The sequence below is a fragment of the Emys orbicularis genome, chromosome 2 (genome assembly GCF_028017835.1).
Source record: "Emys orbicularis isolate rEmyOrb1 chromosome 2, rEmyOrb1.hap1, whole genome shotgun sequence".
NCBI lineage: Eukaryota > Metazoa > Chordata > Testudines > Emydidae > Emys > Emys orbicularis.
In genome coordinates this window covers 71972427-71997633 of record NC_088684.1, presented here as the reverse complement: position 1 = coordinate 71997633, position 25207 = coordinate 71972427, and the positions used below count along the sequence as shown (strand labels likewise).

General features: G+C 44.9%; 1 protein-coding gene across 1 annotated transcript in view; it reads right to left on the bottom strand.

The window, feature by feature from the left end:
* Nucleotides 1-25207, bottom strand: part of PXDNL (peroxidasin like) — a 317299-nt gene that overhangs the window by 194296 nt on the left and 97796 nt on the right. The window contains exon 3 of the mRNA XM_065398307.1: nucleotides 4158-4229. Within this exon, the coding sequence (XP_065254379.1) occupies nucleotides 4158-4229 (72 nt within the window). The remainder of the gene's footprint in view (nucleotides 1-4157; nucleotides 4230-25207) is intronic.

Genomic DNA, 25207 nt, shown 5'->3' with positions numbered 1-25207 from the left:
TCAATCACATGGATTTTGAAAACATAGTACTAGCTTGCATTCAGATAGCTCATCTCATTGCAACGGAACCCAAAACTCTTTACAAATGTGATGTAATGGAATATATACTCCACCACCACTGAAATGCAGTCAATTCCAGAATAGAATGCACCAACTGTCTAAAATTCCACAACACTCTACCCAACAGTTTAGGACAGGAAGTAAAGAATACCTTATCCAGTTGAAACTGCAGGCAAAATTTAAGGCAGCAGAATGAAAGTCAGTTGGACTAATGCTCCAAATGAACCCTGCTCTTAATTTACACGAAAACCAACAGGATGGTTTAGGTTTTTAAAATATTTTCTTACAAATTTTTTGAGACTACAAATAGAAAAAACATGCCTGCAGTAAGGCAGTGAAGGAAAAGATAGTCCACAGATACCAAATTGTCACATAAAGAGAATATATAAAGGTAAAGGCAAAGAACACCTAGTGTATGAAATGCTCAGTGGGAGCTAAGTATGAGCAGTGACTGCAAGTTTGGGCCCACTGTAATCATTTGGCCAAGTTATATGCATGCAACAGTTTGAACCTTTCTTCAGGAGTCAATTCTTCCAGATATTTCATCGCTTTTGGAGCAGAATTCCTAATTTGTCATCTTTCTAGGGTGACCAGACAGCAAGTGTGAAAAATCAGGACAGGAGGTGGGAGGGTAACAGGAGCCTATACAAGAAAAAGACCCAAAAATCGGGACTGTCCCGATAAAATTGGGACATCTGGTCACCCTACATCTTTCAAACAGAAGTTGTGTTACACTGGAACTCCCACTTGTGGCCAGACCTAGCATTGCAGCTCTCTGCCTCCTCTCCCCTGCCTCCTCTGGATCTTGAGCAGGGACTTCACAAACGCCTCATTTCCATAACACCCTTGTAGGGCTCATTTATTAAAATGAACATTAAGTTTTGCAAGTCCTAAAATAAAGTACTGCGAGTCCAAACCCGACAACAACTAATGGACTAGAAATCAAACAGAGGATCTTCTGCCACCACCACCCTCTGTGTCAGTCTTGAATTTCCATGCCAGGTCTTTTACTAAACCCCCCCTCACTGGGCCCCTTCTGAATGCTCTGTGCTCCTAACTCCCAGGCCTTGCAGTGTCCTTCCCTGCAATTTTAAATGCCTTCCAGGAGGCCCTTTTTCCCAGAAGCTTCCCTCTCCAGGGAGATTCTGGCAGCCTCTTCTAGGGACCTTTCTTCTTCCCATTCCCCTCTCCTTGCTGACAGCCTGGCCCTTTGGAGGGAACACCTATCTACGTCTCAGCTGTGTCTGGTTAATGAACAGGGCTGACTGGCTGGCCCCAGGTCCCTGACCCTTAAATGGGAAGACCACCCTGTTACAAGAGCCCAACGTTCTAGGAGGAGTGTCCCCATTGCAGTGTATAGAGCTACTACCATCCACTTGGTGGTATGTTATTTCTCTATATATCTAATCCCATACATTACTGATTTCCCCTCTTCTTCCATATCTTATTCCACCTTTACATCTCACCTTGTGTCCACTATCAACCTTAGCTGCTTTCCTGCATTACTGATTTGCAAGTAGTCCCATTCCACCTGTAACCCTTCTGCCCATCTGAGTTGGCAGCAACAAGGGCCGGGTTCAGTATCTAGGGGTTCCATTTCAATAACACAATGCAAAACCGGCTCGAGTCCCCACCCAGTGACCTGGGACAATTACATACCACCCCTAGGGCACCTCTAAGAGGCAATACTACCCCTCTCGCAAGCACGGAGTCTGAGTGTAGCAAAATCCTTTTAATAAAGGAGGGAAACAAGGTGGTGTTTCCCCAACATAATGCCGCAAACAAGATTCATAACACAAACCATGAGCAAAAGACCCACCCCCCAAGTAAGTTTGGCAGTGTCCTTTTCCCCACAGAGTGTTAAGTCCAGCAACCCAAAAAATCACCCGAAGTCCAACACCCCAAAAGTCTCTGTCCCTGGTCAGTGCAGCCCCAGAGTTCAAAAGTTTATCTGCAGAGTTTTACCTCCCAGCCAGGGTGGAAATGTGGGGGAGGGGCGCAGGGGTGTTAAGGGGCACCTTACATGGTCCGAGGCTGACTGCCCCGCCTCTGTGGGCTCTGCTGCAGCCTTCACCGTGAGCCGCTCCACCAGCCACTCCACTCCACCAGCCATCCCGTGAGCCGCTCCAGCTGTTCCACGAACTGCTCCGCTCCACCAGCCGCTCCACTCCACCAGCCGTCCCCCGAGCCGCTCCAGCCATCCCACAAACATGCTCTACTCTGCCAGCCTCTCTGAGATATATCTTCAGCCCTCCCTCCCCCCAAAGCACTCAGCAATTTCAGCTCTTAGTAATTTTAGCTCTTTAGTGATTTCAGCTTGTAGTAGGAGAGTCTCAGTGCTGGTGCACCATTGGCCCAAAGTGAATTCAGCTCAGCAGCCTGTAACTAGACTCCTAATAGAATCAAAATTAGCTCTGATATTCCACAGTGGGGAGACCATCAGGTACACATACCTGTCCCCAGCCTCTCTCAATTCACTGGGTTTTGGAACCCATGTCCCTTGTCTAGCAAGTGCCACTTAGTTGATGGCGAGTCCCTCTGTCATAAAACAGTTCCATTGTCCTTGATTCACATAATCAGGATAACAACACTTTATTCTTCCTGCCCCAATAACAGAGAAACTGGGGATCCCACAGCTGCCAAAGTGACCATTTGGGCTGCTTTGGGCTCATGCTAGGCGGGGTGGGTGTGCCTATGCAAACAAGATCAGCCCCTGAAGTTCTTTTCCACAACTCGCCACAATCCACCACCAGATATCAGGTTAGAGCTCATCCTGACTCTGCTTACACACCAAAACTCTGGGCTTCAGGTTACTTTCTCCAGCTATGTTCTCTTGTACTTTCCAGGCTAAATTTCAATTTATTTCCTGCTTTCCCAATTTAGAATAATGATTGTAATGTACATGCTTTATTGCCTCCCCTCCACCCACTACACACCCACACCCACACCCACCTCTTCCCAGATCATTAGAGATGTTAAAAGAGAGACTCGGTTTAACACCAGTCCTTGCAGTACTCAGGGGTCACTTCCCTTCCCCTCAGTACATTAACATTTAATGTCATTACCCTTTGTTTATGGTATTTCCACCAGTTCTCAGTCCATATGACAGGACTCAAATCCAAGTCAATTTAAATTAATTTTCTGAAGTAAGATTCCTGTGTACTTTGGCAACTACAGTTTAAAGTTTTCCTACTGAGAACAATTATTTCTTATACTCTGTCTTCAAAAGAACCTTATGTGTAACCTACAACCATTTCTCTCTGCACAATACAAGAGCATCATGTCCTTCATTCAGTAAGGTACTTTAAGCATATGAGTAGTCACAGGCATTGAAATCAATAGGAATAATTACATGCTTGAAGTTTGGCATATATCTAAATTTCTTGTTGAACTGGGACCCAAATCCACTGCAAAAGAGCTACACAGGATGGAGCAAGATTTGTCTCTGTATGCTGAATAATGCAAACACAGAATCACAAATAAAAAAGTCATCTTCACCTTGCTGGTGTTTATGGTGTAAAATTATTTGTGCGTATTCAGACGGAATGCCAGTTATTTTGGAAAATGTATGTGAATCCAAAAGTTTCCCAGACTTTAGAACAATGGGATTATTCATCTGAAAATCTGTACCAGAAGCATGTTATTCATTATAGCCTATTAGTCTTTCATGACCCTGTTACGTAGAAAGTTTCAGGGTACAGAAGCAACATCCTGTTTAGATTGGAAATTCATTGTGGTGAGGACTGTATTCCTATCTACACCACATTTAGCACATTGGGGCATGACCTCAAATACAACCTCAGCGATAACAGTGTGATTTAAATAACCAATCACAAACACCATGAAAAAAGAAGCATGACAAGTTCATGCTCCCTATATGATGAAAAAGATTTGTCCAATCTACTTTCTAAATACCTACAAACAACAAAAATATATTTGCAGACAGCAGAATTGATTCACAAATAATTCACAAACGGAATAATATTTGCAACAAGAAATGTGACCAGCTCAACCCTAGACATACAGCATGCGAATAACAACGCTGAGTACTGTGCAGTCCACAGACAGAATGCCAGTGGCAAATCGCAGAGACTTACAGAGTGTTCAGATGCTTCAGTTTCTTAAATGTGCCTTCTGGGATTTCTCGTATTCTGTTAAACCGCAAATCCCTGGAAAAGAAAGAAGAGGAAATTTAAAATTAATCATTCTGACTTCCTTCCCGTCACTGCTAAGTGTTGGGGGGGGGGGGGTGTTTTCATTTTAATATGTGAAGCTAATGCATCTCCACACCCTTCTCTTATGCATGTGACAGATCACAGAATTCCAGTAAATGGAGAACAAAGGGAGAAGCAATGGCAATTGACAGTAATTCCATGCCCACACACAAGTCATTTCAAATCACTGCCTCCGTACCAGCTTTCTACTCTTCATCGGGTGAACACCATGCCCCTCTACAGGAACTTAAATGGATGGGCAGAGCTACTGCCATGGTACCATTTGCAAACATAAATCCCTTTAATATTACACTCTTCAGAAACAATTCAGCTGAACCTGGGCAATCCTTACCAGGAGAAAGTAAGAACAACACGACTCAGCCTCACCATATGCCTATTGGTTCAGGCCATCGCACTGGCCACCTGCTGTTTGACATAAATAAATTCATCATAGCTTCTGTGCCAGTTTCATAGCGATTACAAAAGAAAGCATGGAATACTTATACTGTATGTATACTGGCAACTGCAGTTCAAATTACTGGACACACACCTGCAAAATAAAGAACTAGCTCACTTAAAACAGGAAGTTGCATGTATCTGTTGACAAACTCTACTAAATTTCCTTTAGAGAGATCACCATTTGTTATGGTTTCCCATAAACTCAGTTCAGCAGAAGACTCAGGATTCCATACTAGTTATTATTAGACTAAAATTACTAGAAAACCTGCTGAAACAGCTGCTTCTGGTTAAAAGAAATGTCTGTGGTTTAGAATAAGCTCCAAGGTGTCTCATTTTAACTCTAATTTAGTTTGAAGGAGAACATTTTGGGTTAATTTGTAAAGGACATTACTGGTTTACAATAAAAATACAAGGTTCAAATGCCAAAGTGATTAAAGGGAATTGCAAATGGATGGATGAATTTAATGTACCTAGGTTCTAAAATGTTTCCTTTATACTGCTCCCCAAAAAGTCATACCCGTACTTTTTCCTTAACACTAATCACCTCACATATTTACTTCTTCCTACTCTGAATATCAGCTTGATGGATGAGCAGCCTAGACCTAGAGGATTAGTGTAGAAGAGCAGACTCACCCCTGTGGCACCTCCTGCTGGTCCTTCAGGGAATTAGCTCGATTTCCAGCCTGGTGCGCCCTCTGCAGGCCAGTGATCCGCCTTGTCACTGGCCCAGTGTCCCTCCCAGGACCCCGCTGCCCCTTTAACTGGGTCTCCCCCTCCCAGGGGAACCCCCACCCACTATGCCCAACTTGCCTCAGTATCAGGCTACTGCCAGTCTTCATCTAGCCCCACACCCAGGGGCAGACTGCAGTATCAGCCTACTCATCACTGGCAAGGTTGGGTTTGGACATGCTGCTTTGGCCTACCCCTGGGTTGCCCTCTGCAACCCCCAGTACCCCTGGGCCTTCTACTAGGCCACAGCCTCAGGCTTTCCAGGCCGGAGCTCCCCAGTTCCTCAGCCTTTCCCCAGCCCTGCTCCACCCAGGTACTCTATATCTCAGCTCCCTGCAGCCAGGCCCTTTTCTCTCTCTCTCTGAGTGCAGAGAGAGACTGTTGAGCTTTTGGCTGCCCTGGCCTTTATAGGGCCAGCTGAGTCTATTTGGGGCATGGCCCCAGCTGCAGCCACTTCCCCCAATCAGCTCAGCCTAAAAGCTGCTTTCTCCAGCCACAGCCCCCTCCCAGGGCTGTTTTTAACCCCTCTGGACCGGAGTGGGGTGACCACCCCGCTACAATTAGAAAAAAGGCTCTGACTGAGCATGAAAACAGAAATTGAATAGCTCCATAAGGGAATTCTCCCCTCGTAAGAGAGGTTATGTCTGGGTCTCTCATTTTCTTAGTGTTCATTCTTTATATTTTTTTTTTATAGGGGCGAGCTCTTTACTTGGCTGCTACGTGCGGGTTGTTAAATCTCAAGAGAGACTACTCAGCCAACTCCTAAACATGGCCCAGTTCTCAATGACTGGGCAGATGCTGCAAATTTTTCTGGAGCAAGTGAAAAATCTTAAAAGTGAAAAAGTCCTATATATTTTAATAGTCATTTTAGCCATCTTAATATTTTCATGAGTACTCCCATTTACTGTCCATGGACACACCACTTTTTAAGGTTGGGAGTATGCAAAAAATTAACAAAATATGCAATTAATTATATGACATTTCATTTCAACTTGTGATAAGAAAACTAGGTGTATTTTGAGGCTAGGTGTAAGAGGAGGCTTCCTTTGTGAGTAATTCCAGTTATCAATCCAAACCTTCAGCTTGTCTTTTCTCTGCTTATTGTATTTAATGAAACTCAGAATGCCAAGATCATCTTATCAAACAATTAAAAAAAATGGCCTTTGATGCACATAAACATTTTGTTAAATGCTACGAGACTGCTTTCTCTCTTTTGTCGTACAATACAATGGTTCAATAAACACCTACAGCATGGAAATATAGATAAGCCAACCTTCTGGTTCCCAGACAATGCACTGTCTTCTCCATGCTCCAACAACTCTTCCCAAAACAATCACTACTAACAGTGAGAAGCAATTGAGACTGTTGCTATTTTAGTGACACATCGCACCTAAATCATACACTAGAAAAACAAAGTTAACTCCCCTTGATGGATTAAATGTATATTTGTACATACGGAATTATGGGCAAAACTTTCCCCTCTGATGCTTTCACTGTGCCTCTCAGTGAAGAAGTAAGGCCACTAAATCATGCCTCTTTTATTCCCTTACTTCAAGGAGTATCATTATGACAGTAGACTTAACTTTGAATATTTTGGCTTGTGTCAGTTTGTGCCATAACCTGAGCGCATTTAAAATCTAGCTTTTTGCAGACAGTATGCTTATTGTATTAGAAACTCAAGTACTTCCCTAAGTCTGTAGCTTATACTGTTTTGAATTGCCTTGCATTTATTCATACACTATACCTGTCTCTCAGGGAATGTTAATAATTTAGCTAACACCATCTAAATTGTGCATGTTCATTTTACTTTTTCCTCACATCCACCAATGCCTCCGACTTTCCTCTCTAGGATATAGTACATCCTGGAAGAGAATTCCAACTCATTTATCAAAAGGCAAAGAAAAGTGATACTCATTTCCCTTCTATTTTTTCCTCATCTACAAAAATGCAGTCATTTGAAAGATCATCCCATTATCCAACTGCTACTGGAATAGCTAACATCTACAGACTTGCGCCAAATCTGGTTGGTCCTAGTCAGTTGGCAGAGTGAGCTCCCTTCTGTAAATGAGACACTAGCTTACACTGTTTCTAAACATTTGTAGTTAGCATTTTTGTATTTGTCAGTTTGTGAAGCTCATGCAAATATCCTTTTTGCGTAAGTGAAATGTTTAGATGATTGCTTCATGTTTATTTGCCACAGGAGAATATATGGTAGTTGGAAAGCCCATAAAAATGTACATATAATTATAACATTCTAAAGCTGTGCCTTGTTACATTCGCTCTAGTTTTCATTGCAAAATGCATTACTAATTTAAAAAGGAAAACTAAACCTTTCATGGATACAAGATTCTAGATGAAAAATATTTCAGCCTAAAGTTTTCTACTTTCTTTAGCTTGCAATGGCCAGCCATTTCCAGGATATGTCACTGCAGAGTATTCATCCTTTCAAATACATGACATTTTATGAAGTCAGTCAAATAAAAGACTGCTTATTCCACAAATGTGCACTCTTTTCTCTCACAAAGGACACCCCTGCCTCTCATCCCTCAACCTCTAGCTATGGAGGACTAATGGATAATCCCTTTCAAGATGTCAGCTTCACCCCTTAGGCTAGCCACCAAGGTTGCTATTTCTTCTTCGCACTATCTCTCAAGCAAAGCAGAATGCACAGCCACCTCCCTGCCAGCTGGGAGAGAAGATGAGATTTTAGTAAGGAATCTCCATATTCATTTCATATGAAATCATTCTTTTGCCATGATCCATGGAGAAACACATCAGTTTTGCATATGTGGAAGTGGTGTCTTGTATAAATTCAGAAGTACTTAATCTGAAACACGTTTGGTAAAATATCTCTCTCTGATTCAAAGGATGGCTTCATTTTCCATTCCCAATGAAGTCCTCAATTTGTCAGTTTCAGGAGACAAGAATTATTTCAGAAATCTGTATCGTTTATACAATGATCGTTTTTACTTAGAAGTTGGTACGAGACATAAGATCGCTTTGCACTTCTCACCCTCAGAACATTCTCCATTTTAACCCTCTATCTGCTCCTTACATCAAAATATCATGTAAAACCTGTCTGTCATTTTAGCCATAGGAGGGCTATATGCTAGTCCAGGGGTAGGCAACCTTTCAGAAGTGGTGTGCTGAGTCTTCATTTATTCACTTTAATTTAAGGTTTCGCATGCCGGTAATACATGTTAACGTTTTTTAGAAGGTCTCTCTCTATAAGTCTGGGGGCTGTGTGGAGGATTCCAGGACCGGCTGGAATCCAGGAGGGCAGAGCTGGGGGACTGCCCCGGCAGGGGACTGAGGAGCTGGGGCAGGGTAGCCCCAGAGGGAGCGGAGTCCCGGAGAGCGGGACGCAGGCCCCACATGGCAGTGCCCCGGGCACTGGTCCCTACTATGGCCCTGCTGCTGCTGCTGCTCCTGGCCGCCCTGCCGCAGTCCCTAGGCGAATCGGGCCGCTTCACCCAGCCCCGGCTGCGGCGCTGGGGGGCGGCCGCCCTGCGGCACCTGCAGGCAGCTCCCCCCACCCGGTGGCCCCCAGCCCGAGTGTCCCACGCTCGGAGCCCGCTCAACCCAACCACAAGGTGCGGGTGCTGCTCCTCGACACGAACCAGAGTGGTCCCAGGGCGCCCCCCGTGCTGCTGCTGGCAGGGCTGGCTCTAGGCTTTTGCCACCCTAAGCAAAAACTAAAACAAAAAACGATGGCCGGAATGCTGCCCCTGAAAATGTGCCGCCCCAAGCACGTGCCTGGTTTGCTGGTGCCTAGAGCCAGCCCTGGGCAGAGGGCTGGGGGGGGGCGGGGGTGGAGGTGCAGGGTAGAAGGCTGGGTGTTGGGGGTGACTCGAGGTCAGGGCAGAGGGCTGGGGGGGTGCAGGGCAGAAGGCTGGGGTGCTCGGCTCGTAGGGGTGCTCGGCTCGTGGGGGTGCTCCCAGCCACCTGCCATGAGCAGCTCATGGAAGGGGGCTTGGAGGGATATGCCCTGTTCCACTCCCTTCCCCAAGGCCCGTCCCTACCTCTCTCTGCCTCCTCTACGGAGCAGCGAGCACGCTGCCGCTCGGCTCTGCTCCGCTCCCCCTCCCCCTCGCAAGGGCCATAGCAGGCAGGGAGAGGGAGAGGGAGGAGGAGGGGCCGGAATGCACCATGCTGGGGGAAGAAGCGGGGGAGGGGGGAAGCTTGGCTGCCACAGGGAGCGGTGGGCGGGGGGGCTGAGTGGGGCGGGGGGCCGGGACCCCCCACCCCTACCGCTCTCCCCTGCGGAGGCAGGAGGCAGAAGCTTGGTCCTGCGGCAGCCAAGCTTCCCTCCTCCCCCGCTTCTTCCCCCAGCGTGGCGCTTTCTGGCCCCTCCTCCTCCTCCTCTCACCGGGCAGGCAGCGTGCCACTCAAAATTGGCTCGCGTGCCGTGTTTGGCATGCGTGCCGTAGGTTGCCGACCCCTGTGCTAGTCAGTCAAATAAAGAATTGTTTATGCAACAAATCTGAGCCTCCCTCCCTCAGACAAGACAGCTGCCTCTGAGAAAGGGCAGGGGTGCAGGTTTGTAGAAATTTTGTTGGTTCCCAGAACCTGCCCCCCCAAACTCCGCCCACCACCTGCTCAGCAGGAAGACAGAAGCCGCCGAATTGCCGCCGCGGGGAGCTGAACATAGAAGCTGCCACTGAATTGCCGCCACTGTGGAAACACGCGTGCCGCCCTAACGGCACACGGACTGCCCCCGCCGTCCGCGGCGGCAATTTGGCGCGCTGCTTGGGGCGGCAAAAACACAGGGAATGCCGCCCCTTGCAGATTGCCGCCCCAAGCACCTGCTTGGAATGCTGGTGCCTGGAGCCGGCCCTGTTTGGGAGGGAGTTTGGGTGGGGGGAGGAGGTCTGGGGTGCAGGCCCTGGGCTGGGGCAGGGGATGGGGTGCAGGGTGCAGGCTCTGGGAGGGAGTTTGGGTGCAGAAGGGGTGAGAGGTTGGGCTCTGGGAGGGAGTTTGGGTGGGGGAGGGAGTCTGGGGGTGCAGGCTCTGGGATGGAGTTTGGGGGTGTGGAGGGAGGGTTGCAGGGGTGAGGGCTGTAGGGTGGGGCTAGGGATGAGGGGTTCATGATGCAGGAGGGGGCTCAGGGCTGGGGCAGAGGGTTAGGGTGTGGGGGGATGAGGGCTCTGTCTGGGGCTGGGGATGAGGGGCTTGGGTGTGGGAGGGGCTCAGGGCTAGGGCTGGTGGAGGGTCCTGTCGGAAAAGGGAAGGGTCCAAGGCAGAAGGGCAGGGTAAGGGCAGCCTGCTCTGCCACTTGTGGATGGGGGGGGCACTAGGACCCTGCGGCGGCAGTTGATGCCAGGAGACAGCAGAGTGGAATCAGCGGGGAGCTGCAGGGGAGAGGTGGGGACACTCCGGGACACAGGGGAGGTGCGTGGGGGCAGCAAGTGGGGGTCGGGGGACACTCAGGGAAGGTGCGGGGGGGGGGGGGGGACACGACAGGCGGGGCCGCTGGAGAGTCCCAGCCCCAAACATTGGTGGAGCCGGGAGCCAAGCCCCAAGCCCTGAATATTGCTGGAGCCCAGGCACCATGGGCCCATACAACTCGCCGCCCCTGGCTGTCAGAGGAGTGGGAGGACCCCTTAGTAAAAACTGAGTGCTGTCTCTCTGAAATATTCCCAGGCCTTCCTAATAGAAGGAAGTTGGGAGCAAAACTAGCACCAAAATTCAGATCCTCCCCATGCCAACTCAGACCACCAGCATTATGCTTTGTTTCTTTCAGTGTTTGGTTCAAACCTTATCCTTTCGCTATTGTAATGATTTCCTAGTCTCTGAGACTTCAGAGTCATCAACTCTACCATAAACCATGATTTCATGGGTTTGCCTAGGGTGCAGGTGAGGCAGTGTGATCCAGTGAATGTAGCACTGGACTGGAAATCAGGAGACTGAGCTCTCTGCAGCTCTGACATTGACTCAATGTTACCTTGGTTAAATCACAACCTCTCTGTGCTTCAGTTCTCTCATATGCTGAGTGGGGATAATAATACTTCACATCACATTGTAAAGTACATTGAGATTTACAGATCTAAATTGCTAAGTGTTATCATCAAGTCCACTGTCAGAGTTCAATAAAATAAAGCAAGAATGTTGTCAAGCTGCCTGAAGTGACTCAAGGGCATGATTACCAACATCAAAGCTGACTGTTAGGAAGCAGGACACAAACCCCAAATTGGTTGAGAGTTCTATACCCAGATTTCACCAACCAGTTATCAATTATAAACTCCTCAGGCACTGTAATAGCCTTAACATGGAGTCACAGACAGTCCACTTGGGTACTCCAATCTGTCTAGCCACTCAGGTGAGCATGCCTTTTGTGACAGATGGTCACACCAAAAATCACAGCAATAGTCAGGTTAGGACCAATCACATACCCTAGTCAATTGCATCTTAGATCTCAGACAAAAGACTATGTTTGTAGCCAATCCTCTAATAAATTATCTGGTGATTTATTAAATAGGAAAAGGAAACGAGTTATTGCCAAGGTTAAAGCAAGGTAAATGTATACATACACACACACACACACACACAAATGAGTTACAATCATAAATTTCAAAAATCAATAGAAGCTTCTGTAATATGCAAGCCTTATATGTCTGTTAGGGCTAACCCAGGCTGAGCAGCTGGGGACCCCTTGCTTATGCCTAGAAACCTTGCCCCCAGAGCCTAAGCAGCATAGAGATAATCAGTTCCTTCCACTTGGGGTTTTTATCTCCCACCTGCCATATACTCTGAACTGCAAACTCAGCTGATGGGAGGAATTCACTTGTATGATTCATCTTGAGAGGGGGTGGGGGAAGCAGGACAACTGAGTCTTTTGTCCTTGGTGTTGTCCCGCAATAATCTGTCTAGGGTTGATGGACCTTTCCCTTTGTGCAGGCAGGGCCAGCTCTGGCATTTTTGCCGCCCCAAGCCGCAGCGACAAAGCGCGCGTGCGCGCACACACACAAAAACCCGCGGGGCGGCGGGAGCGGCAAAGCAGGGGGGGAAAAAAACCAAAAAAACCCTGCACAGCAGAGCGGCAAAGCAAAGCAAAAAAAAAAAAAACCTGCGGGGCGACTGGAGCCAGGGTGCAGGGGGACTCCCTGTGCTGCAGACGTGCAAAAGAATGCGCGCCCGGTCTAGCGGGGGGAGGGGGAGGGAGCGGAGGGGGGAGAGAGAAGGAGGGCGGCCAGGGCTTCAGCGGGGCACTTGCCACGTGGCCCCTCCCGCCACGCCGCCTGCCGGGAGGGCTCTGCGCCGCTCCGGTCGGCTGGGAGGGAAGGAGGCAGGCTGCCCTGCCGGGCTTGCTGCAGGGCACTCAGGGTGGCCGGAGCGGCAAACCAAAAAGAAAAAGAAAAAGAAAAAAAAAAAAAAGGGCGTCCGGAATGCCGCCCCTTGGAATCTGCCGCCCCAAGCACCAGCTTGCTAGGCTGGTGCCTGGAGCCGGCCCTGTGTGCAGGACATAACACCTTCTGTTGCAGATTAGCACTTTACACTAGTTAATGTTTCTCTCTTGTCTGGTGATTTACATAGTCACAGAGGCTTACAATACAACCGCTCAAATATTATCTTACAATAAGGGATATATATATATTATAGGTGAGATTAACACATTCAGCAACTCACAAGCATTCAATAAAATCTAAACCCTAAACACATTGTTATAATTCTAAAACCTATTTTGACAATGTTAACACACAGGAGAGCCACAATGATTCCAGCTGTGTTTTGAGCAGTTTTCAATTGAGGCACGGGGACCTTGGCATGAGCTGGCACCTGGTCTGCCGGCACTGCAGATGAAACTAAGGAACTTCTACTCCAAGGGTTTGATCCTGCTCCTATACAAGTTCAATGGGGGGAGGAGGGTGACATGCATTGACTTTAAGGATGCAAGATCAAGCAACAGAACACCAGGGTTCTATAACAGGATTTGCTGACAAAAGTGTAGAAAAAACTGAAAGCTGAAAATATTTCAGTGTTCATTCTCCATCCCCAACCCCGTGGCAAAAACTGAAAAAGTCTGAATCTTTTCACAAAAGTTACTTACCATTTTTCAACAAAATGTTAATGATTTAAAGAGCAGCAAAAGTGCATTTAGCAGGAAAAAAATTCATCTCTTTAAGTAACTACTATGTTCTATAAGACAGCAATTCCCAAACCGTGGACTGTGAGCTTCTTACCATCTACAGAACACTTAACAGTGGACCACAAACTGTTTGGTCATATAGTGCTGGCTTCTCCTTGCTTCCAGTTCTAAATCCCATTAAACTAAATACAGTATATATTAAATACTTTCTTACTATAACAAAAATGCACAAAAATTTCAGAGAATTTATCCTCTCAACAATACCATTAGAGTATTGTTATGTCAGTTTTAAAGATGAGGAACTGAGGCACAGAGAGACTATGTGATATGCCCAAGATCCAAAAGGAAGTCTGTGAGCACAGCAGAAACTTCAACCCCAGTTTCCACAGTCTCAGCCTGTCATCCTAGAGATTGGATCACCCAAATAAAGACTTGAACAAGTACACAAGAAGGTTATGCTTCAGAACATAAAGAAATTTAATACATTCTGTGTTTCTAGTCACACAATATGAAAGAACAAATATTTTATGTGTACACTGTAGTTCCAATTCAGCACACAGCCCAAAATATTACTTACTGCTGTGCCACAGGTACCACAACAAGGCCATGGAAAACTTGGAATTTTTTTTTTTTTTTTTTTTTTTTTTTTGCAGAGTTCTAAAGAGATTTAGGACTGGCTTAATCTATGGTCTATGCTTAGAAGACTGCTTTGAGGATTTTAGTGTTAAAAACAAGCAACGCTTCTAACCCATGTCAATAGTTCTCATGTTATTCAATTTCTCTACTTCTGTCTGAGGTAGATAAAAAGAAGAGAGAAACTTGATCATGCGAGGAAGAATAATGAAGCTGTCAGTTAAGTTGGTAGCCTTTCAACATCTGGGCATTGTAACCTTGCTACTCTGCTCATGGTACTCATCATATATGATTAGTGATTGGGTGTTAGAAAATTATGTGTGTCAAAAGCAATTAGCATGAGTTAGCGGTCTATTCACCACTACCATTTGTTACTCTAAATGCTGCAGAATGACTTGCATAGGACTACTCAAAAATTAATCTAGGGCTTTATGGCAACAGCTTTTGTGAAACCTTTGTTCTTTTCATAACGTCACTTCTCTGCAATTATGTTTCATGATTCAACTATCACATCTGTCCCCTATAGCTCTACAGAGAGATGATATATGATAGGCCTAACATCATTCAGCCTCAGGGACGCTTTTGATTATGGTTTTGATCTTGCATATATTACATACCAATGCAACATGGATAAATATTAAAAATATATTTTGACAGACATCAAATTGCTCACTGGAAGACATGACTGGTGAAGTGTGCAATATACAAGAAATACTGTCAGGAAAGATTTAGACTACCACCTGATTTATGTCTTTGATGGTTCCATCTCCACCAGGGAGAAAGAATGAAGCACTAAAATGAAAACCTTTCTTCTGCAAGGACCACCCACTTTTTTATTACTGAAAAAGTTCAGTGGTTAAGTCTGAATAAGTCTGGATGCTTATCCAAATTTACCTTCATTTTTAAGATTTCTCTATCTCTGCCCCCACTCCAATTCAACTAAGTTTTCTCCTTTCCACTTATTCTTCTTCCCCTGGATTCAAAACTCCTGATCTCACAAATTCCCAAAATGTCCTCCAGCCTCATAACTCCCTCTTTACAAATCCCAAGTGACCAACTACCTCCTTCTGACCCAGATCCCAACTCCCCAACTGGACTCCTAACGGAGATGATTATGGGGGAGTTTCAAGTCTGGTGCTATTTCTATTGGATTCTGGCTGGCTGCCATATTCGGATCTTACACTCTCTGGGGATTTCCCCATTACACATTCTCCCAAAAGCATCATTTCACACCTTTAACCCCAAGAAAGCTCCAACATTTGCAAGATTTGGGGACATCAGTTGGCCCAATAGATATCAGACCAGATGAGATGGATTTCAGCAGAGTTTGAAGGTTAAGGAGAAGGACTAGGAAAGGGGTATTTTATCTGAGTTAACCCAAACCTTTAAAGGGGACTGGGAATTTGCAAATTTGGCAACATTTTGTTTTACATTTTGCAGGACCCCATTACTCCTGGCTCTGCCACTGGCTTGCTGCGTGGTCTTGAGAAAGTTAGTGATATGCTTGAGAGGGCTCCTGACACCAAAGTGAAGGGAGGAGTGGGAAATTCTTCATTCCCCTGAAGGAGTCCACTCCTCCTCTGGATACTACTAAATGATTTATTGCAGAGATTGCTTATCCCTGGAAGTCATAAGAATTTTCTGAAGGGCAAACTGTTTGCCTTCAGAATAGACCACATCAAACCCAAAAATTTGCTGAGGCAGGATACTCTCCCAGACACTCCTCTCCCTTCCACATTACCCAAGCTGAACTCTATGCTAGGCTAGCTAGCAATACACTCTGTATATATTTCCAGAACAAAGTATCATCATTTTCAGCAACTTGCGGCTTCATGCAGCTTAACATACATTTGATTGCCAAGTGGATTTGCTTCCCTTTTTGGATGTGGTCATGAGAAAAAAAAACATTTTTTAAAATGAGAAAACAAAACGAATAGATTCCCCAGTCTTACACTCGTAAGCCAGTGAGACATTTCAATGGCAGTGCCTTGTTGAAATATTGGTAGCGCATGATAAATGCATGTCACGCTAATTCCCTATAAAACAGTTTCCCTTTCATATGTCGGCACCCTCCTTTGTAAAGCACTGTGGGCCAGATCCACAAAGGGACTTACATCTTGTAATGCTGAGCCACCCAGTGGAATCCACAAACCCTGGGTTAGGGACCCAGGCTCCCTATAGGGCAGAGGTTCTCAAACTGGGGGTCGAGACCCCTGAGGGGTAATGAGGTTATTACATGGGGGGTCATGAGCTGTCAGCCTCCACCCCGCTTTGCCTCCAACATTTATAATGGTGTTAAATATATGAACAAGTGTTTTTAATTTATAAAGGGGGGGTCACACTCAGAGGCTTGCTATGTGAAAGGGGTCACCGGTACAATAGTTTGACAACCACTGCTATAGAGAGAGACAGGCACCTGAAAATGGAATCCACAAAATCCAGAACATTAGACTAGAAACTGTGTATGCTAGTCAGTAGGGGATGCCCTAACCACTGCACTATAAAATCATTCTCAGTCTCTCTGGCTCAATGCATATTTACTACAAAGTGGAAAAACTTCAACAGGAGAGGCTGAAGGAGGTCCATATCCAAATATCCCGCAGTCCAGTGGTTAGAGCACTCACTTGTGAAGGGGAGAAGCCTTGTTCAACTCTTCTCGTCAGGCACAGAGGGGCACTAAATTGGGAACTCCCAGCTTCTGGGTGAGTTCCCTAGCTCCTGGGCTAACGGTAACAAGGGAGGCCTCCTCCTCCCCTATGTGTTTGAAGGCGTGCTCCAAGAATACCTATCGGATTGTGCCCTGCAGGCAAGCCAGGCAGGGCAATGCCTAGGTTTACCTGGTGTGAGGATTGTGCTGAGGCATAGGCTTGTCCTAAGTGTCCAGAGGCCAGCAGGGTGCATGCCCACAGAGACAGACTTTTAGGCACCTACGACACTTTTTACAATGTAAAAATGGAGTGTTAAGCACCCACCAAGTGGGGGTTTTGTGGATTGTAGTAGCACCTAAATCTGGGATTTAGGGGACATCCCTTTGGGGATCTGGGCCTTTGAGATCCTCAGATTGAAGGTGCTATACAAGAGCCAGATCCTGCGAGTGAATCTTTGTTGGAGCTGCTTCCATGGAGCCCAGCACATACCCCCGGGAGTGCAAAGCGTTAGTGTTATGCATAATTGTGGATTATAGAACCAAACACTGCTACATCTATCCTCATAGAATGGCTGTGCCAGTAATTACTCTGGGACAATATTATAACAAGTTCCACTTTTCCCTGGATCGGAAAAGTGTACTGGACAGATGGATCTTTTCTTAGTCTGATATATCTTAAGCAGAGGGTGTGGGAGGAAGTAGGCTATTACCACTAATGGGAATAGTGCAGTGAATTCCCAGAGCACACACCACTGAACATTTACACCTGCTACAAAACAGTTATTCCTAAGAGGCTTGTTCTATATAATTAAATGCAATGCTCTTTCAAGGGCATCTTTGTGGAACAAGGGCATCTGGTTAGGTTAAATTGCAGGTGTGTATTTGCTAGGGATCTCCCTGGAAATCTCTCTCAGGACTTAGAGACAGAAGCCTGAATTGAAATCAGCTATATCTGCTGCAGTTTTCAACAACATTATTCTACTGCTTTGTTTCCCATCTCCCCCCATTTAGTAGATATAAGAATACACAGATGTCCAGCTCTAATCAAAATACCAACCGCTTTCTGAGCAACAACGATTTCTTCTGCTCCCATAGTTTGGTTCCATCACCAACAGTTTTTTTTAAAAATCAGAAATGCAAAATCTTAATCACTTCCATAATGACATTTGAAATACATTTTCTGAGAAAGGAAAAGACTCAGAATGCCAAATATGAGATTAAAAATAGCTAATTTAATAACATTAGCACAAAAACTGTGTGTGTGTGAGAAAGAGAGAGAAAGAAAGAAAAGAGCAACTGGGGAACAGGTCAGAAAGCAGCAGTCTGAAAATGGAAGGCTCAACTGCATTTACTGAAAAAACACAAAAGAAAAGTGAGTCCTTTCTGAAGTCATTATGGCCACTTCAGCATTGCCTAATTGACCAAACCCTCTATCTGTGTCGGGTGAAAGGGATGGCTCATTATCCAGAAAACTGCTTGCCCTGGAACTGGAGTTTTGCTAGTCTCTTGGGTTTATTTTTAAATGCTTTGTGGCTTTAAAAAAAAAAAAAAGGATTTTGTTAAAACAACATAATTTACGAGAGGAAAAAAAAAAACAGCCGGAGAGTCTTGTAAAAAGTCTAATTCCTTGACGTTTGCCACAGCCCCTCTCAGAGGAAGTGAAAATCCCAAAGCCCTTTCCATAATCTCAGGCAGAGGAGTAGATTGAAATTTTGACACCACCCCTAACTCCCCCTTCCCAAAATCTTCTCTGCCAAGAAGGCCCTGAACACCCTCTCTTTCAACTTTGGTTATCTTTGGGGTGGGGGGAGTTTAAAAAAAAAAGGGATAATCTTTCTGTAGATGTTTGTTTTAACCACCTGGTAGAATTCAACAAAGAATTACATCCCCGCTATAGAATTCTATAGGATAGTTCTCAAAACTCTGTGTTAAAGATCTTACTCTCTATTAAGTTCTACAGTTTAGACACATTTCTATGAGCCCTCCTCCCCCCAGTTTACATTTCTAAAAGCCCTAACAGGTTTCTGTCTTGTTAAAAACTATAAACTTTTAAAAAAAAATTATCTCTGCAAGGGCACAGGGGAGGTGGAGGGCACTGCTCTCCCATCCCAGGAAGGGCTTCCCTGGCCTCTCCCACATCAGGTATTGGAAATAGTTTCCCAGTTCCACTTCACTGGCTCCTTAAGCTCTCAAGGGCAGAGAAGCCTAGCATTGGGCTGAGGGGAAAAAAGATGTCCAGGCACTGGGAAAATGCCATCCCTGTGAATTAATTTCCCTGAGGCCAGTGCTGTCTGGGGCAACATAATCAACAGAGAATTCCAAGAGCCAGTGCAAGTTGACCAGGCCACCTCTGATGAGCCTTCCTGGAACTGGGGAGGAGTAATGGCCCTTCCTACTGCACCTTGCCCCTCCAAGTGAGAAGGTGGCAGAGGGGCCAACCACTCCCAGGCGAGGAGAGATGGGAGGAGTCTTGGTGATACCATCACTGCACGTAAGGCAGCTAAAACAACAAGGAGTCCAGTGGCACCTTAAAGACTAACAGATTTATGTGGGTAAAAAAAAAAACTCACTTCTTCCTCAGAAGTGAGGTTTTTTACCCACGAAAGCTTATGCCCAAATAAATCTGTTGGTCTTTAAGGTGCCACCGGACTCCTTGTTGTTTTTGTGGATACAGACTAACATGGCTACCTCCTGATAAAAGACAGCTAAATGTTCAATGGAGGTGGCTAGGGATCTATCTGAGAGAGGATTGACGGAATGAGAAAAGAGGGATTTGTCCCTACATGAGAGGGGCCTTTCTTTGCTCATCCCACAGATTCCAGGGTGATATTTTTCTTCCCTCCTCCCCATGTGAGGCCAGAGTAAAGGGATGTGGAGATTTCTTTTTCTCCACATCCCTCCTGCAAAGGGATCATGGGCCAGATACTACAGCCTATTCCTTCTCCTTTCCCAAGCAAGGCAGAACAGGGGTTTTGCACCTCTCCCTGCACCGAGAGAGGGTATGTGTGCGCCAAGATGTTGGTGTGTGGAGTTGACTCTGTGTGCTGTTCTCTCACTATCCCTTTACTTTGTTCATGGGGGAAAGAAAGGAGGAGTGTGGACCCAGCTCTATGGAGGTGTGCACTCCTGGCTCAGGAATGCTATTAAGGGCAAGTGCTGTAGCTCTCTGCAGCATTCCAGAACAAGTGTCTTGGATTGACATTCCGTTTTAGAATTGGCAACAAGTTTCAGTTCTGTCCCTAGTATCAAACCAGTGATATTCAGCAGGGTCAACATTAGGCAAAATGAGCTTGCCCATCCCTGCTTTAAAAAGATTATGAATGTCAGATCCAGACTCCTTTCTCCACTTCAGAGCCTGACATAATGATGACAGTGCAGAAAGAGGGTGTGGTGTTCTCGCTCATCTCCCTAGGCAACCCAGTCAGAGATGGTGATCAGCCACCTGGGAACCAAGGGGAAAAGTTCCCCACTGTTAGCAATGTTGATGAAAAAGTGTGGTTTGAGATACAGGTATCCATCCACTGAAAAGTGGAATGTGAACCCCACCACCTCCAAACTTATTTCAAATAGGCTACTGAGTGCTCATTACAGGCAAGGAACACATTTGAAACAATAATTGAGAAATAGAAAGCTTCCCCAGTTACTAACACCAGAGCTATTCAATGTCCTAATTACAAACACTATTACCGAGATATTTAAAGCATCTGAAACCTAGACATTATAAATTTATTGCAGCTATACATAACAGGTCCACTCAGGGTCTCAAGATGGCACTAATGGGCAATAATGTGGTGACTTAGTGAAAAATATAACTGATGACAACAATTTAAGATTGTCATACTTTATAACAGTTGTACATGGTTATGCTAACCTAAAATGGTTTGAGTGGTGTTTCTCACTATTTGTAGAGATCAAATACAAATTAACTAGGGAGCATTTTCTTGTGCAATGCAAGGGTGGAAAAAAAGAATACAACAGAAACACACCAAGAGCACTAGAAAGAGAACATTGGAATCACCCATTGAAATCCCCCCATTTTTATTCTGTGTGTGTCAAGCATCCAGGGTTTGAGTGTAGAGGAGAGAGAGTGGAGGATTCTAGACCCCAATAGACTGAGTGCTCTAAAGGGAACTGAGAAGGTTGGAAGGCAGCAAGGATTGTGCTGTGATTTGGTTTAAAGATATTAAGAGCTGATCCTTTTCCTAAAACTCAGAGGCTAGAGCTGGACTGCATGCAAGTCAGGAAGGTGACCTCCTAATCCCATTTTAACTGGAGAGCTTGTTATACCACCATAAGACTGATGTATTTCAAGATAAAGGGATTACAATTAACCTAGACCTCTGTAACTTCAACTATCAAACACATTTCAGTGCATGTGTTTTGCTGTGCTGCTCATGAGGGCAATTGCTTTTAATTAGCAAAGGTCACACACACACACACACACCAGAATTAAAATCCTGAACTTCGGAGGAACAGGTTGTAATTGTAAAGACTGTAGAATTTATTTTTCACATTTTTCTCAAGAAGCTCTAGACTGAAATACATTCTAAGAGATTCTCCACCATGACCAAGTGGCGCTCAGGCAGTTTGGGGAGAGGGGGACCATTAAGCAGCTAGTGATGGCTCCCAGGCACTGAATTGCACAGCTCCATCTCAGGGGAATAGCTTTAACCTATACTGCTTGTAAGAGATCCCACACAGCCCTTACATTAGTGGAAGATCTGCCAGGTCTCCTCTCTCTAGTTGGGGGTGGGGGAAGAGGCAGCTGGAACAGGAGGCAGCAGAGAGTTCCCCTGAACTAGCAGATGTCTCCTTGCACAAAGAGAATTCCCTGCTAAGCAGATTTAGGAATGGAGTATCTGGCCCTAAATTTTGGATGGCAAGATTGTTGTGTGACTCCTATTCCACTCAACAGAAATAATACAGCAGTGTTGGAACTGTACCCCTTAGGTTTTCAAAACAAATTTAAATACTTTGGATTGGGTACATCTTAAATTAACAAGAACAGAACTGATACATAAATCACAGTTTTATTTTGCAAAACAAGATAACTGACAATCTTTGATCTTATGCAGTGTTTTAGGAGACCATTAGTTATTAAGTGTCTCCACTCTAGAGATCACTCTGTGAAATCAATGAACCCCCCCTGTCAGGTATAAGCTTTTTAAATTATGTGGCATTGTGAGGCTTGTCCCTGCATGCATAAGGAATTAGTAGTCTTTATTGCTGAAGTCACAATCAGGTTCCATTCCTGGATCCCAAGGAAATTGCTTTGAAGTTGAGATTTATTAGTCCCAAAGGACCAAAAGTAGACGTTAACTATTTTATTGCCTATCTTGCAGTTATTTTATGTCACTTTTCTTTAATGCAATTCATGTATTAAGTAATGCTATCATTACCAAAAAGAATAAAAGTACAGCAGTTACTGTAACTGTTATAGGTCCAGGTAGAGTACAAGAGAATCAAAGGCTTTTTTTTTTTTTTTTTTTAAACACAAGTTTAGTTGCTTCATTACATTTGGTAGCTGGCACAAAGAATATTTTTATCCAATTGACAGCGATTACGTTAAGTGAAATTTGAGCTTGTTCTATGGTTCCACTAAAGTAATGCCTTTCTATAAAGATCTCTGATAAGTATAGGTTTCAGAGTAGCAGCCCTGTTAGTCTGTATCCGCAAAAAGAATCCGCAAAACCAACAGGAGTACTTGTGGCACCTTAGAGACTAACAAATTTATCTGAGCATAAGCTTTCATGGGCTACAGCCCACTTCATCAGATGCATAGAATGGAACATATAGTAAGAAATATATATACATACAGAGAACATGAAAAGGTGGAAGTAGCCATACCAACTGTAAGAGGCTAATTAATTAAGATGAGGTATTATCAGCAGGAGAAAAAAATAAAATTTTGTAGTGATAATCAAGATGGCCCATTTTAGACAGTTGACAAGAAGGTGTGAGGATACTTAACATGGGGAAATAGATTCAATATGTGTAATGACCCAGCCACTCCCAGTCTCTAAATCCTGGATGCCCCATCATCTCAGGCATTGGCACCCTAACAGCAGGATTGTCTGGCTATGTGGATTCTCTCCTCAGGCCCTACGCTACCAGCACTCCCAGCTATCTTCGAGACACCACTGACTTCCTGAGGAAACTATAATCCATCGATGATCTTCCAGAAAACACCGTCCTGGCCATTATGGATGAAGAAGCCCTCTACACCAACATTCCACACAAAGATGGACTACGAGCTATCAGGAACAGTATCCCCAATAATGTCATGGAAAATCTGGTGGCTGAACTTTGTGACTTTGTCCTCACCCACAACTATTTCACATTTGGGGACAATATATACCTTCAAGTCAGCGGCACTGCTATGGGTATCCACATGGCCCCACAGTATGCCAACATTTTTATGGCTGACTTAGAACAACGCTTCCTTAGCTCTCGTCCCCTAACGCCCCTAATCTACTTGCACTACATTGATGACATCTTCATCATCTGGACCCATGGAAAAGAAGCCCTTGAGGAATTCCACCATGATTTCAACAATTTCCATCCCACCATCAACCTCAGCCTAGACCAATCCACACAAGCGGTCCATTTCCTGGACACTACTGTGCTAATAAGCAATGGTCACATAAACACGACCCTATACCAGAAACCTACGGACTGCTATACTTACCTACATGCCTCCAGCTTCCATCCAGGACACACCACACAATCCATTGTCTACAGCCAAGCTCTAAGATAATAATAATAATATATGGAGATATACCGATCTCATAGAACTGGAAGGGACCCCGAAAGGTCATTGAGTCCAACCCCCTGCCTTCACTAGCAGGACCAAGTACTGATTTTGCCCCAGATCCCTAAGTGACCCCCTCAAGGACTGAACTCACAACCCTAGGTTTAGGGGGGCCAATGCTCAAATCACTGAGCTATCCCTCCCCCCCCCCATACAACTGCATTTGCTCCAATCCCTCAGACAGAGACAAACACATACAAGATCTCTATCAAGCATTCTTAAAACTATAATACCCACCTGCTGAAGTGAAAAAACAGATTGACAGAGCCAGAAGAGTACCCAGAAGTCACCTACTACAGGACAGGCCCAACAAAGAAAATAACAGAACACCACTAGCCGTCACCTTCAGCCCCCAACTAAAACCTCTCCAGCACATCATCAAAGATCTACAACCTATCCTGAATGATGATCCCTCACAGATCTTGGGGGACAGACCAGTCCTCGCTTACAGACAGCCCCCCAACCTGAAGCAAATACTCACCAGCAACCACACACCACACAACAAAAACACTAACGCAGGAACCTATCCTTGCAACAAAGCCCGATGCCAACTCTGTCCACATATTTATTCAAATTACACCATCATAGGACCTCATTACATTAGCCATGCCATTAGGGGCTCGTTCACCTGCACATCTACCAATGTGATATATGCCATCATGTGCCAGCAATTCCCCTCTGCCATGTACATTGGCCAAACCGGACAGTCTCTATGCAAAAGAATAAATGGACACAAATCTGACATCAGGTATCATAGCATTCAAAAACCAATAGGAGAACACTTCAGCCTCTCTGGTCACTCAGTAACAGACTTAAAGGTGGCAATTTTGCAACAGAAAAGCTTCAAAAGCAGACTCCAATGAGAAACTGCTGAGCTTGAATTAATATGCAAACTAGCTACCATTTACTTGGGTTTGAATAGAGACTGGGACTGGCTGGGTCATTACACATACTGAATCTATTTCCCCATGTTAAGTATCCTCACACCTTCTTGTCAACTGTCTAAAATGGGCCATCTTGATTATCACTACAAAATTTTATTTTTTTCTCCTGCTGATAATACTTCATCTTAATTAATTAGCCTCTTACATTTGGTATGGCTACTTCCACCTTTTCATGTTCTCTGTATGTATATATATTTCTTACTATATGTTCCATTCTATGCATCTAATGAAGTGGGCTGTAGCCCAGGAAAGCTTATGCTCAGATAAATTTGTTAGTCTCTAAGGTGCCACAAGTACTCCTGTTCTTTTTGAAGATTCTGATAACTATATAATTAGATCACAGACCAATGACACCTTAGCTTCCAACACTGTGGAAATCTGCATTTATTTTGTAAAAAGCAATACATCAAATCTAATAAGGCTAAAACTAGCATTTGAGTCTCTTTCTTAAGCACCGTCCATCTAATGGCCATTAGGAAATCATCATACTGTATACTAGAAACCACTTTGTAGCATCAAATATTTCATCAGTGATGCATGGAACGCTGCGTGAATGCCATTAAAATGGGTTCAACAACTGGAGTTCTGAGGCAGTATGAATCAGACTCCGTGCAGTGGTTAACA